Here is a 15,516-nt window from a genome sequence, read left to right on the forward strand (position 1 = left end):
ACTCGTGGTAAGGCTAAAGTTGCACTATATCAAATTGGTAGTTTTCGAGAGGAAATGCTTGAGTTGCTTAAGAATACAGTCGAATCACTATACATGCGCCTTTAAAAATTGAGGAGTTCCCCCAAATCCTCGTAGATTCCATCATCAGATCAGAACCAATAATATTATGGGACTACCTTGGAAGTAACTCATTTCAAACAAAAAAGAATTACTGATATCGGACCACGGGTGTAGGATATCAGTGAATGTACATAAAAAAAAAAAAAGTTGCTACAACCACAACACAACAGAACCTCCTCCTACTATGAAATTGAAGTCGGTTAAAAATATCAGACAATGAATATTTTTGGTAATTAGAGACAAAGTATTTTTTACATTTCAAAAATTGAGAAGTGTGGATGTAATGGTGCTTTAGACTCCATCTTTAAGTGCCAATTACAGCTACACTTTATCAGGCCTGAGGGCCTACCGCGAACCACGTTCGACGTGTTGCCTCTCTGTCGCACTTGTAAATTTGTACGTAAGTGTGACAGGGAGGCAACACGTCGAACGTGGTTCACGGTAGGCCCTCTGGGCGGCTATCGGGAAAATCGAAATTCGTCAATTGCGGGCATTTTTCTCTGTCACTCTAATTACGTCTTAATGAGAGTAAAAGAGAAAGATCCCCGCAATTTGCGAATTTCGGTTTTCGCGGTAGGCCCCCTGATATCAGACCCGATTTCGGGCCCGAGGAAGAATATTTTTCGTTTCATCAAATATTAGCACATCGTTTACGATATTTTAAATGTAAAAAAATATTCAAATACAAAAATATCGAACATTGAATATTTTATGGGTCCCAATTTTGGGCTTGATAATAATTTGCCGCTTCACGGAATATCAGCACATCGTTAACAATATTTGAAATGTAAAAAATACTTTGTCTCTAATTGCCGAAAATTTTTAATGTTTGATATTTTTGCATATGAGCCATTTTTTACATTTCTAATATTGTAAACGATTTGTTGATATTTGGTGACACGGAAAAATACTCTTTATCGGGCCCGAATTCGGTTCGACATCAAGTTCCAATTACATCCACACTTTATCAGATCCCGATTTCGGGTCCGAAAAATAATATTTTTCCGTAGGCCTGAAGCCTGATTAAGTATAGAAATTGGCACTATTTGGCACTTTAGGGAAAACAGCGAACACTGGAGTTCGAGTTTTGTTTGATATTTTTGCATATGAACATTTTATTTTACATTTGAAATATTGTAAACGATGTGCTGATATTTGGTGAAACGGAAAAATGTTATTCCTCGGGCCCGAAATCGGGTCTGATTTCTGACCTGATAAAGTGTGGATGTAATTGGCACTTTATCTAATTCTCACTAAAGTGAAGCTTATCGCTCCATCTTACTCTGTGGGGCCGATATATCGCAAAAGTGTGTAGACCTTTAATGTTGCCAGGTTATTATTTAGGTCTCGGTTTCTGCGATTGCCAGCCTTGATGATGAAGTTAGATGAACTAATTTACATTGCAGTCGAACTGCGGCCATCATGGATCGTAGTTGATTGGAAGTCGCGATTTAGTGGTCACGTTTATATTATTAGTTTTAATTAAGAAATTTAAGAATACTTTTTTTTTAAAGAAACAAATTAAAGACTAAATACTCCTTGATTTATCTATTTACATCAATACATATTGATGTATATAAAGAGTAAATTGTTAAAGCCATGACTGTGAGAGAGTGTTATTGTGTTGAACTGTCGCCCAGCAAAAAATCGATTTACGGATTGAGAATGAGAAAAATATTGTTAGTGCTGGTATTTACCAGTTTAATGATTAGTTCTTGTGTCGCTGATTTGGAACTATCATGCACAAACGTGCGAAATGTCTTTGAAAAGAAAGGAATGTTGTCGGTGGTCGACATACAGGAGCAGCCTAACTCGGGTGAGTTTATTGCATGTTGCGGCTTGGGAGCACTCGTGAGCTCACTAATATTTAACTAATAATTAAGTACGTGTCAAACGTATACGTATTTTTATTTAGTGTAAACAGTTTTTCATTTCTCATTTTTGTAGACTGGTTTTGCATTGTTATAAGTCAAGATAAGCTTTCTACCTAGTGAAATGTTGCGTAGTCAGATTCAACCTATTAAATAGATGTTTTCAATATGTTCTAAAAAGTGAAAAAAATTCAAGTGAAATCTATTATAAGTAATAAGTAAATTCATAAGAGTTGGTGTTGGTCAAGATTTTCATAGAAAATTTGTGCCAGCTTTTGTGAATAGACCTATAAACCTGTATGTAATGTATATGTATATAGGTCAACTTTGGAAAATATAATACAGACCTCAGTACACCCACAAGCTGCCAATTATAATTTGCTGTTAATAGTCATTATTACTCTTAATACAATACAATCATTAATATTTGTTCAGTAGTCATTAATATAATAAAACAGGTACTAAATTTAACCATACTCCACTATTTGAACACTTTTGAAACCTTAAAGACTCGCAAACCTTGAAGGTTCAAGCTTTGAAGACTTAAGCGTTGAAGGTTTGAGCTCAAAAACGGCTCAGAACCTTAACGACTCAAGCTTTTTATGAGCTCTTTTAAATGCTCTAAACCTTATAGACCAACGTTTTCGTAGTGCTACGCTCTTTGCCGATCCCAGCGATTTCCCGCATTGTAGAGGAAAGCGACTATGAACAGAGAACACGCCAAGCGGGAAAGAAAGTGATGCTCAAACAACTTGCTAGTTAATGGCTGGTTAGAATATATCTTTGAGAGCAGGAAAAAAGAATGAGCATGTGTTATGTTATATAATATCTTATCGCTAAAGATACACCTAAAGACGGATGTTTTTTTAGAAAAACTTGAGTTTAAGCAGATATAACAAAACATGTGCTCATTATTTTTTCCTGCTCTCAAACATACTCAAACCGGCCATTAATTAGCAAGTTGCTTGAGCATCACTTTCTATAGGAGTTAGAAGATTTAGTAATTTTTTTATACTTTGGAGGACAATTTCTCCCAATAGGCTGAGTTTCGACACATAAAAAAAATATGTGTCCGTTATTTTAGACTACTCTATAACATAATAGAAATATAAATCAAATCGAAACCGGACAGTTGGGTACCTTTCCTTGTTAGTCAAAAACTGAAGTTAACGGAGTTTAAAAGAGAGTTTAACGCTGTTTAGATTCCTAGCTTGAAATACCTATGATACAGTCAGCCAGCAATAATATGTTGCATGATGAAGCGAGCCAAAGTATCAGACTCAATTATTATTGTAAAACCATCACAATGTGTCAGACACCTACTTTTGCATGTTTTATAGTGTAAGATATGTGATTGTACGATCCAGCAGAAGGCATGAAACTTGGATTGTGTGTAGTTGTTACTGCAGACAAAAAATATAAGTGGACACATCATGTGATAAGATATTTTTAACCACCTTCAACAGAAAAGAAGGTTCTCAGTTTGACCCTTATGTTTGTATGTATCTTTGTCCGCGATTATCTCGCGATTGGCTGAACCAATTTTGATGCGATTTTCAGAAAAGTGTTTGTTACATTGTACAGGTTTTAGTATATGTGGATGGTTTGAAAAGTATTTCTTGTTATAGCGGGAACAGAAATACATCGTCTGTGAAAATTTTAACTGTCTAACTATGAGATATAGCCTGGTGACAGCGGAGTCTTAGTAACAGGGTCCCGTTATACCCTTTGGGTACGGAACCCTAAAAACTAATGAGGAATTGTTGGCAACACAAGCAAAATTAGGTATTTTGTGCCCTCCTGATTTTGATTTTTACCATATACAATCTCTAACCTGTTTTTGTTTGTTGTTGCAGTTGGGTGTAAATTACACTTTGAATGTCCTACTTTTTCATACATAACACGTAATTTGTTGCTGCGGTGTGTAGTAATCAGGTCATAAGTTCTGTCAAAAGAGATTTTGACTGAAAAAAAAGCTGTAGGTGATTTTTACCATTATACAATCTCCAACCTGTTTAAGTTTGTTGTTGCAGTTAGGTGTAAATTACACTTTTAATGTCCTACTTTTTCATACATAACACGTAATTTGTTGCTGCGGTGTGTACTTAGTCAGGTCATAACTCATAAGTTCTGTTAAAAGGACTTTGACTAATAAAAAAGCTATTAGGTACAAATCCCTTATTTTTTATATATACGGGTTGAAAGCTTATTTAATGCTGAATTACTTACAGTGTAATTTAACGTAATTTGCTGTCTCCGTTTTGCACAATTTTATGCAATATTCGGAAAAATATTATAAAAAACATGCATAAAATACACGACCTGTTCTAGGTGATTTTTATCCCCATTTATTTATTTTTCTTTTTACATAAACCATAGTTCATATAGAATTGGTACGCACTAGAAGATTGTTATTTTTTAAGTTAATAAAATAAGAAAGTTATGAATGGTGAATTTTAAATAGTTGTATTTAGCTTTCAAATATGTATAAATTAAAAAAAAATCTCTTATGTAAATAATTACGAACTGTTTTCTTAATGGACTCCCGTCATTTTCTGCACAACACTTTTGTCGACATTTTTGGCGTATTGATTTCTTGTAGATCGCAATGAATTGATACCCTGGACAATTTGACTAGTCTTATTTAATTTTTTTCATGATTGCCTAGTAGTTTTTGATAGATTGAAATTGGGGACAATTCGAAGGATTCATCTCGCGGGGCATGTAATTGGCCTGATTATTAGTATGCTAATAATCAGGCCAATTATGCCAAAACTTTTTTTGAGTAGTGGCAGCTGGCTATATCTGGCCATCATTTCACAAGAACGTTGTGGGTTCTAATAAATGCCAATACTCATTTATCTCAGCACTCTTTAATATAAAGGTCCGACTTCATTGTTGACTATGTTATAAAACTTTTCGTCTTACAGCCGCAATTATAAATTCCTTGCCATAGCATATGTTTTTTGCGAACTTGTCAAGTTTCACGAACTTATATTTTTCGGGTAAATTACCTCTATTATTGGCCATATAAAACTTCGAACCGAGTAGTTGATTAAAATCGAGTTTTACATACGTCTTGTCGTCCAACAACAAGCAACCTTCGAATTTTGTCAATACTTGGTAGTACAATAGTCGAGCTAGTGTTTTAGCTTGTCGGATCTGTTTAACAGTCCGATTTGGCTGTTTTATTGCTCGATAGCTCTTATAGCCACCTCTGAGGTGAATCATCTTTATCTTTCTAGAAGTTTCTTTGAATTTTTGGGATAAATCGTAATTAGACCGTCCTGAATTTTGTTTGAGTGACCTTGGGACTTTTTTTCCCAAAATCTTGTTATTTGTCCCAGACCTCCGATTAGTTTGTGTTTTTCTGTCGGCTAATAGAGTCTCCTTGTAACGTTTTATGACTCTACAAATACTAGCTTTCAGCATCTTAAGCGACTTAGCTGTCTTTGTCCGGGGGGATCGATAAGAATTTTCGAAGTATTTGTGCACCATCAATCTCCTGTTCCTAATTTTCATGGTCGAAAACTTTAAAATGCATAAAGCTAGGAAATAGTACATTACGATACAAGTGCGAAAAATAGGAAATTCGAAACGAGTGGCGATAAATTAAAACACGACCGAAGGGAGTGTTTTAAATCGACACGAGTTGCGAATTACCTATTCGCACATGTATCGTACAACGTTTTACAGTACATATGGCCCTTTAAATGTTCGACACAGTAACATAATATGCTACTTCTCGCACTAGTGCTATAAAGTAGCCCCATATGTACTGTAAATAATATTTTCACCATTAATACTTTGAAGGTTGGTGATTGAACTGTAATTGTCAATTTTTTTCCCGCCATGGAATTATTATTTTGTAAACATTGCTAATTATGTGCCAATTCTATATGAACTAGGCTTTAGTTGAATCTTACATAAAAAAAATAAAAGCTGATTCTTTTAAGTATCTATCTTAAAATATATAATTCATGTGTATTGGTATTGCCAAAATTGCAACTGTACAGTCGAGTTCATAAATATATGAGCAAGTCCAAGGCTTCATAAATAAATGAGCATAGAAAGGTACATATGCATCTGAACAGATTAACCAATCATTTTACAATTTTATGTTGTAAACTCGTAAAAGTTCATAAATATCGGATTAAAACTGAATAAATAAATCACCTGGTTCTCACGGCCTACTATTTTATTGTTGAATTTTAACATGACGTGTTTGAAATGCTCGGAAATTTACACTATGATATAGGAATAAATTTTATTCAATCAATATTCAATGCAACGCATATTAATAACAATTTGTATATGTTATTATACATATATTATTATATTCTTACAACAACCCCCTTATTCATAAAACTTTACAAACCTGATAGTTACATTATGTTCTATCACTTTCTTGCAAATACATAAGTCAAAATGACAGATAAAGACAAACGATTCATAGCTAATTCAGGGCTGTAACGCGTTTATGAATAACGCTATTAGACTTTAAGCCCTTTATTCATAAAACTTGGCAAACATCAATATCAAGAACAGCTTATCATTTTTAAAATTGTAAGTGGCCAGTCATTAAAGTTGATAACAACCTGGTTTAAGTCGATCATAAATCGAAAGCAGCAAGAATGGGTAAGAAGCCGCAAGCAAACACTTATGACACTTCTATGACTTGACCACAGACTTGTATCGTAAATAACTATTTTAATACAGTTGCTCAAAAAGTGCTACTTTACGTAGCTGTTTAGCGTGCGGAAAGTTGGATTTCTGGAACTAGTGTTTTTTACTTTTCCACGTGTTCCAATTCATGACTACCTAGCTGGTTACTAAATTCTGTTACTGCAATAATCTTTATCTACATAAAATATACGAACGAAAGTTGAATAAACTATATATTAAAATGAAGTACACAAAATCAGGAATTACATATGACAATATCATTCAAAATGGCCTCCTCTGGCCTTGACACAGGCCCTCAAAGGACGAGGCCAGTCATCAATAGCGACACGCACGATTGTCATGTCTAATTCCGTCACTGTCGTAACTATGGCCCGCCTGATTGCTTGCTTTCTCCTCATTAACCTGCCATATGGCATAATCCAGGGGGTTAAGGTCCGGGCTGGAGGACGGGCAGTCTTCGTGGGCAATAAAGTCAATTTTGTTCCTTCGAAACCAGGCTTAAGTTGTTTTTGCCTTATGTGCAGGAGCTGAGTCCTGTTGAAAGATCCATAGCTGGTTTTGAAATAGGGTGTGGCTTAAGGGCTATTGGTTCGAGAACGGTTTCCTGGTAAACTTTGGCCCCAGTTTTCACTCCTTTTTCACAGAAATGAAGCTGTGTTAGCCCTGAGTATGACACACCCAGCCAAATAATCACATAAGGGGATGATGGCCTAGTTGCACTCTCGGGACAGCCGCAATCGCCTCTTGACTGTTTTTTGCATACACTCTGTCATTCTGGCGGTTACAAAATTATTCAATTTAAATAAAATCATCTGTAAATAGTATTTTTCGGTGGCCATTTTGTGCGCACTTCAATAGCAGGCGACTTCTCTCTAGCCTCATAGTCTTTAATTGTCCATTAAGCAAATGGCCTTTTTGTCTGCGATAAGCGTGTAGTCCAAGGTCTTCATTGATAACTTTTTTTAGGAAGCTTCTTCACAGACATCTGTATTGCCAACAACTTTTGCTTCCGGACGGGGTTTCTTGCAATTCTCGCCTTCACTGCCTTTATTAGAGCTGGGTTCCGAACGGTGCGTGGTCTTCCAGACCTCTTGCGGTCATCGAAGCTCTGAGTACTATTGTATCTATTACTTGTGCGATAAACAAATTGTTTGTTGATTTTTAGGTTTTCAAGCAACTTCAGAATCATGTTTGGTGGGCACCCACATTTGTGCAACGCAATTACTGCGATACGATTCTCTTTTAGGTCCCAATTCATTATAGATACGACGAGATAAGCGTTATATGTAGTATATAATTATAGCTCACAAATCCACCACATTGTCATTTTGTATTTTTTCGGTAGCATTTGTTTTAACGGAAATAAAGAGGTTGCAAATCGAGTAAACAGAACTTACTAACCAACCACGTACTCATTGATGATTGTTAATGTTAGTTTCCTTTAAAGTCGTTATCAACATAAAAACCTACTGTTAAGGTGGTTCGATTTCATAAAAAAAACAATCGCTATTTATTAATTACACAATATTATTACATAAATAGTTGCGCATCTATCTACTTTCGAATATTCATTTGCGCTAAATTAATAGAAAAACTTTGTTTCATACAGAAATCATGCAATAATCAACGTTATATTTTTATAAATTTTACTCATGTGTGTGTGACAAATGTTGTGTACAAATACATTGCGGCGTTGCCACTCCATGCCTCGGACGGCCATCGGCGCGACGTTGCGATGTTTGACGCGTTTTTAGCTGACTCTGTCGACACTGACACTCAGTGTGACCAGGCGTATGATAATTGTCGTACATGTACGATAATTTGGGCCCCGGTATGACGTAATGTTCCAAAGAGCATTATCGTACACTAAAGTACTATAATTTCAGCCCTTGGATGATGCCACCTTAAAAGTCTAGTAATTTGAAGCAAAATATGACACTTTCCCTCAGAAATAGGCTAAAATTAGTATCTTTTGGGTGTTCGGCTCCTTGGTGTAAGTTTAAAGTTTAAAATGTCTCAATTTCCTGTATACCGTTTGAGTCTATCCCAAAAATACACAAACATAAACAGATTTTTTGCGCAATTTAGACGAAAATTGTCTTTTTTTTATTATTAATTGGAAATTTAAGCTTATTTTGCTAGACATTTTTAGGGGCTGCCTTTTTGATTGGCGTACGATATTTTTTTCAACGGTACAATAATATTGACACTCAAGTACGATAATTCTCTTCCGCTCACCTGGCAACACTGCTGAAACTTGACAGGACCTGGGGGCCTACCGCGAAAACCTAAATTCGCAAATTGCGGGGATCTTTCTCTTTTACTCTCACTAAGACGTAATTAGAGTGACAGAGAAAATTGCCCGAAATTGACGAATTTCGATTTTCCCGGTAGCCGCCCTGGTGCTTGAGGTACTTGATAGAAAACAACGCTGCCGCATGTTCTGAATTGTGATTTTATGTGTTTTTGGATTGAAAATGATAGCAACGTCTAAATCAAGTTACAAAAATCATCGATATTCTGGTCCGCGAAAAACCAGGAAAAGTGTAATTGTAATTGGAGTCTACAAAAATGACCAATTCATAGAAAATATGACCTAGAAACAAGTTCACTTTTATAAAACTCAACTTTGCCCGAGATTGTACTTAGGCGAATACCTAAGGGAGCTAAGTGTATTGATCTTGAATAATTAGTTGGCTAATATATGACTCCAACATGATATGGACATTTACATCATAATTCATAACTATTACACCTAGTTGGTTACTAAGTTCTGTTACTCGATTTCTTTCTTTCTTCCTAGCGTTGTCCCAGCATATTGCCACGGCTCAATGGAGCCTGGGGTCCGCTTTGACAACTAATCCCAAGATTTGGCGTAGGCACTAGTTTTAACGAAAGCCACTGCCATCTGACCTTCCAACCCAGAGGGTAAAACTAAGCCTTGTTGGGATTAGTCCAGTTTCCTCACGATGTTTTCCTTCACCGAAAAGCGACTGGTAAATATCAAATGATATCTGTTCTGAAGTTCTGTTACTCGATTTGCAACCTCTTTATTTCCGTTTAAACAAATGCGACCGAAAAAATAAAAAATGACATAATGTGGTGGATTTGTGAGCTATAATTATATACCACACATAACGCTTATCTCGTCGAATCTATAATGAATTGGGGCCTAAAAGAGAATCGTATTCCAATTTTTTGAAACGCTTGTATTACTTTCTATATTAACTAAAAGTTGCCTTAAAATTCAGCTTTTATACTAAAAACGGCTTTAAATATGTTAAATTAACAAAATATATTTTGACAGATGCTTTCGCGCCCAAAACGCTCTTTGAAAATTGTGTGACGTCACAGTTTATGGTTTGACACATAACTACATACACACGTAGAAGATACGAACTGTCAACTGATATTTGTCATTTGTTGTTAATCGCCTAACTGTCAACAGTGTCAATCCGAGAGTTGTGACGTCATCAGAATCTTCAATGACGTTTCGAGTTTGGTCACGTGACGTGTGCCAAAAGATATTTTAAATTCAATATTTACAAAAATATGGTCATTACAGGTCCCCTAGAAGTAGTTTAACATGTTCTTATAATCCAAAACAATTCTGCCCTAAGATTTGTAGATGGAAACAACCCTATTGCGTTGCACAAATGTGGGCACCCGCCAAACATGATTTTGGGTGTGTCATACTCAGGGCTAACACAGATTCATTTCTGTGAAAAAGGTGTGAAAAGCGGAAACTGGAAACCGTTCTCGAATCAATAGTGAAGCCCTTAAGCCACACCCTATTTCAAAACCAGCCATGGATCTTTGAACAGGACTCAGCTCCTGCACATAAGGCAAAAACAACTCAAGCCTGGTTTCGAAGGAACAAAATTGACTTTATTGCCCACGAAGACTGGCCGTCCTCCAGCCCGGACCTTAACCCCCTGGATTATGCCATATAGCAGGTTATTGAGGAGAAAGCCTGTGCTAAACCCCACACAAATCTTAACTCCCTCAAGCGGGCCATAGTTAAGACAGTGACGGAATTAAACATGACAATCGTGCGTGCCGCTATTGATGACTGGCCTCGTCGTTTGAGGGCCTGTGTCAAAGCCAGAGGAGGCGATTTTGAATGATATTGTTATATGTAATTCCTGATTTTGTGTACTTCATTTTAATATATACTTTATTAAACTTTCGTTGGTATATTTTATTTAGATAAAGATTATTGCAGTAACAGAATTTAATAACCAACTAGGTAGAAAACAATGCAATACATAAACACATACATTGGATATGATGTGATCCGTTGAATGAAATTGACAATAAATAAAATAAATAAATAATTTTATATCTCTAGGCATTGTGTGAAACTTCTAGTTGTGTCAAAATATCGGGAAATCGATAATATAAACAAACATGGTAAATATCTCATTTCTTTTTATAATGGTTATAAATAGAAGGCCATGCAATTTTGTAACTCACTGTAATTTAATTAAATGTATCGTACAAAAATGATTTAAATCTACTGTAAAATAGTACCTACTTTTTTAAAGGCTGGGCAGTAAGGGATTGCTTTAATTTTAGAACAAAACAGCGTTTTCTTTTTAAAAAATACCGGAAAATCTGACTTACAAATTTGGACTTTCTTAGGTTCATTCTACTTAGAATCTTCTCCACCCTAGCATTAAAAAAAGATATCCTAAAATATCCATACCATTACGTCACATTTTAGTGTGAAAGAAATTTCAGTGTAAAACTAAAATTTCAATACAAAATTCGGGTTTTTATAGCACGAGGATTGATTATGCTAGTGATTCTGAGTTGGAAGAACCCAAAAATATCATGATGTGTGAGAATCAGATTTTTAATATTTTTATGGAAAAACGCTCATATATCTCATAAAATAATTTATTAATAATAGGTACTTGATAATACTGATAACAAAAAAAAATTAATGAGTCTCGAACCCACATCCTCTTGCATGTATTTCCACGTACATACCGCAACGCTATTGAAGCCTACTCACGCTGTGCCAAATTGTCTACTACAAGGATCCCAGTACGACTGTTTGAATGTGTGAGTGATACTTAGAAATAGAGTCAAGAAACATTCTGTCGACATTAAGGGGTAGTTTTTGTACAATGAAGTGTTCAATGTTTGTTTTAATAGTTCAATATTTATTTAAAGAGTGCGCTAAACATAATTTACAGTATAGAAATACCAAGACTACTCCACAGAAAAATTAAAACTCAAAATTTGCAATTGTGGCGCCATCTAGTGAGGTTTAAGCTTTGGGTAACCTAATCGAACCACCTTAATGTAAAAATAATAAATCTCTTCTTCCTCGCGTTGTCCGCTTGACATCTAATCCCAAGATTTGGCGTAGGCATTAGTTTTTACGAAAGCGAGTGCCATCTGACCTTCCAACCCAGAGGGTAAACTAGGCCTTGTTAGGATTAGTCCGGTTTCCTCACGATGTTTTCCTTCACCGAAAAGCGTCTGGTAAATATCGAATGATATTTCGAACATAAGTTCCGAAAAACTCATTGGTACGAGCCGGGGTTTGAATCCGCGACCTCCGGATTGCAAGTTGCACGCTCTTACCGCTAGGCCACCAGCGCTTAATAAATATAAGCATATTTCATATTTTATTACTTACCTCTTCATCATTATAACACGTTTATTTTTTAATATTGAATATTGAAAAACCGTTCTTAATAAGTTGTCTGAATGGAACGGAATAGCTGACGAAACGCCTGTCAAAGCAGAGGCGTTTTTTTTAATGCAAGAATGTTTTAAGTTTCCAAAGGCAACATTCGATATTGTTTTCATACAATTTAAATATACCATACATAAACATTCGTAAATAACGATACTTAGGTAATAATAATACAAATAATACAATACTTTATATTTACAATAGTTTCTGTCTTATAGAACATGCATAAAAAAAATACTTGTTGTTTTCCTTATTTTTTCGCAACTGTATTAAAAAAATGTCGTTCGATACACTTGCGGAAATGTCATTTTTAGTAATGACATGACTTATCTAGGAAAATATGGTGTAAGACAACATTAAAGCTTATTAAATTCTACACAAAAAAGTCCAAAATATCTTTGCAAAAAAATCTTGTTGTAGAAAATACTTGCTGAATCTAGGTTTATCGCTTATACTATTATTCTTTTAATAGGAAATTCGGAGGAATATGAATTCCACTTTTGTGTATACATTTCTGTATCGTTTTTTTCCGTAAACACAAATATATTAAGTATCAAAATATTCAGTGTCATCTTTATTATTTACATCTCGATAACAATACACTCATTTATTAACTCATCCGCAATTACAACAACCACAAAACGAAAAGATCCAAATGAACATGTCATTAAAATAATAAAAATAAAATAAATAATTTTTGTTCAGTAGCTACACTCGTGTGCGGTAAAATCAAATTCACCAATGATAACTCATTGCCTTCATTCAAAATGGGCCGAGATTCTTGCTGAGACCGAGATCTCGATTTTTGGCCGAGAATGCCGAGACCGAGATCTCAGTCGGACCGTACAAAAGTTTATTAGATTTCACTTTTTTTTTGGTTGGGTAGATAGTGTATTTGTGGTCCAATAATTAGTACAAAGAGTCTAAAAGTATTTTTCCTTAGATTCCTTTGAATAAAACTAAGTAGAAAATGACTTCGTACAACCTTTCGACTTATGACCCATATTTCTAAAAGAAAGCTTCGTTTTAGGGACATAGTGGTACATATAATTTTTGTATGGGTATAGAAAGATACACCCTCGCGGATTTTTTTATAGACCAAAGAAAGACAATTCCACCATACATTGTGTTGTTATATCTCAAACTGTTTGGACAGCGTTTTCGATTAAAGCTCTTAGCAATCGTCATATTTCAACCAAATTGCACAAAATTTTAACCATAATACCCCTTACTATCAATAGCAGCTGATAATAATAAGATGCATGTAACTGCGTCGAAATATCGGGAGCTCGAAAACAATACAAAAGGTAATCACGGTCCATATCCCGGTCTATTTAAGCCTTAACCATCCTCATAAATCACTCTATTCATAGAAAAAACCGCATAAAAATCCGTTCAGTAGTTTTCATTGAAATGAATACGATGTTTACGCCTTTAATTGTAACCGCTCTGTGGCGCTGACGTCGTGCACAGTCCCGATTCATTAATCATCTGACTATAGAATGTTACGTTTAATTGGTAATGAAATCATTTTCAATGTTGAGCTGATTCACTGAGATATAAATAATTTAGGGGAGTGAAATTTTGAACATAATAAACATGTGACATGGCAATGGGTAGGGTACATAAAAAAGCCAATGTTTGGTATTAGGTACATAAAAAATCGAGCAGTGGGTGGACTGGTTGACAGCCGACTAAGCAAACAAGTAAAAGGTCGACAAACCTTGTTGCACCGGCATCGAACGCACGCACTATTGGACGTGAAATAACGTTTAAAAACTTTGAACAGTTTGGACCGAGCCAACGTATACCTACTCGTACCTATATTTCCCAAAGAATTCATATATTACAATAGAATAGAATAGAATAGAATAGAATAGAATAGAATAGAATAGAATTTTATTGTATAACTGTGTACATACAAAGGTGGTCTATTTTTACATTATACGTGTCAACAGTTGCCTGCTAGGGCGTACAATTTTTTTATGGTAGGTAACCTACCTATCCTAAAACTAAGCTTAAACTTAAGTACATGGTATAGCCGGTAAAACCACTCTGCCAGTAGAAAAAGGCGCGAAATCCAAATATTCTATTAGCCTGCACACCTACATTTTCAATCTTTTATTTAACGCTCCCTGTTAGTATGTAGGTAATTTAATGTGTGTCAAATCTTAGAAACTAACTTTGACCCCACCTGTCACTTCATGGCCACCTGGCCATAGGAACTCTGTGATTAAAGAACGCAGCCTAATTCTGTTTGGTTTTTTTTTTAGAATTGTCTCAATGAGTATTATTTGCTTATGTTAAGAAAATGTCAATCAGCGATAAAAGATTGTACCAAAAATGTTTTTTTTTTCCAAAAACATATTTTTAAATGATTGTCGTCTTAATTTTCTGTCTTACACTAGAAACTGTAAACTCATAAACCTATACTTACACTCTATGAAGCAGATTAATCCAAAATGAATGCATTATGGTAAAATGTATTTGAGTCAAAAAATAATAAAACGAGTTAAATTGTGGACGTTTAAATTGAAGGTTGTTAATACAGGTGCATTTTACTGCGCCGCTAGGGCGCTATTGGCGATGTTTTTGCGAAATACATCCGCTACTGGTCGCATGCAGTGTGCATTCACCTGATCTGCACACACTTGTTAGGGAACTGTAGTCAAAATGGAACCCTTACAGTTTCGCCATGTCCGCTTCTTTATTTGTCTCTTTGTACTCTTGCTTACTGGAGCGATAAAGCGGCATAGGCACTAGTCGAACGAACGAAGTGGTTTTCCCAGAGTGGGCGACTCTTAACTTGAAATCTCTTCTTTACATTAGTGATGCGCTGGTACCCATTGCTCTGGGTTACTAATTATGAATGACGGATATTTGCTTAAAATGTCTAAGGTCAGATGGTCATTTCGACATTCTATGTTCATCATAACTTGAAAGTTACTTATCATTAACTATCCTCTACCCGCGACTTTCCGTTTAGGAGCCGTTTAACTGCAGATGATTTATCTGCAAGAGTAACGTTTGGCAGAATGAAATTTCTTAAGTGTTTTCCAGGGTTTTATCGTCGTGTTTTATTTGATTTATACTGACCGAACTCTGTACTCGGTAGGTATATTACGT

The 15,516-nt window shown here is 35.4% G+C and overlaps 1 protein-coding gene across 1 annotated transcript in view; it reads left to right on the forward strand.

Moving 5' to 3' along the window:
* The first annotated feature begins 1,475 nt into the window (after positions 1 to 1,475).
* LOC133527636 (uncharacterized) overlaps positions 1,476 to 15,516 on the forward strand; it is a 116,868-nt gene continuing 102,827 nt past the window's right edge. The window contains exon 1 of the mRNA XM_061864731.1: positions 1,476 to 1,936. Coding sequence (XP_061720715.1) covers positions 1,720 to 1,936 — 217 coding nt within the window. The 5' untranslated portion in view covers positions 1,476 to 1,719. The remainder of the gene's footprint in view (positions 1,937 to 15,516) is intronic.

The sequence above is a fragment of the Cydia pomonella genome, chromosome 1 (assembly GCF_033807575.1).
Source record: "Cydia pomonella isolate Wapato2018A chromosome 1, ilCydPomo1, whole genome shotgun sequence".
Lineage (NCBI taxonomy): Eukaryota > Metazoa > Arthropoda > Insecta > Lepidoptera > Tortricidae > Cydia > Cydia pomonella.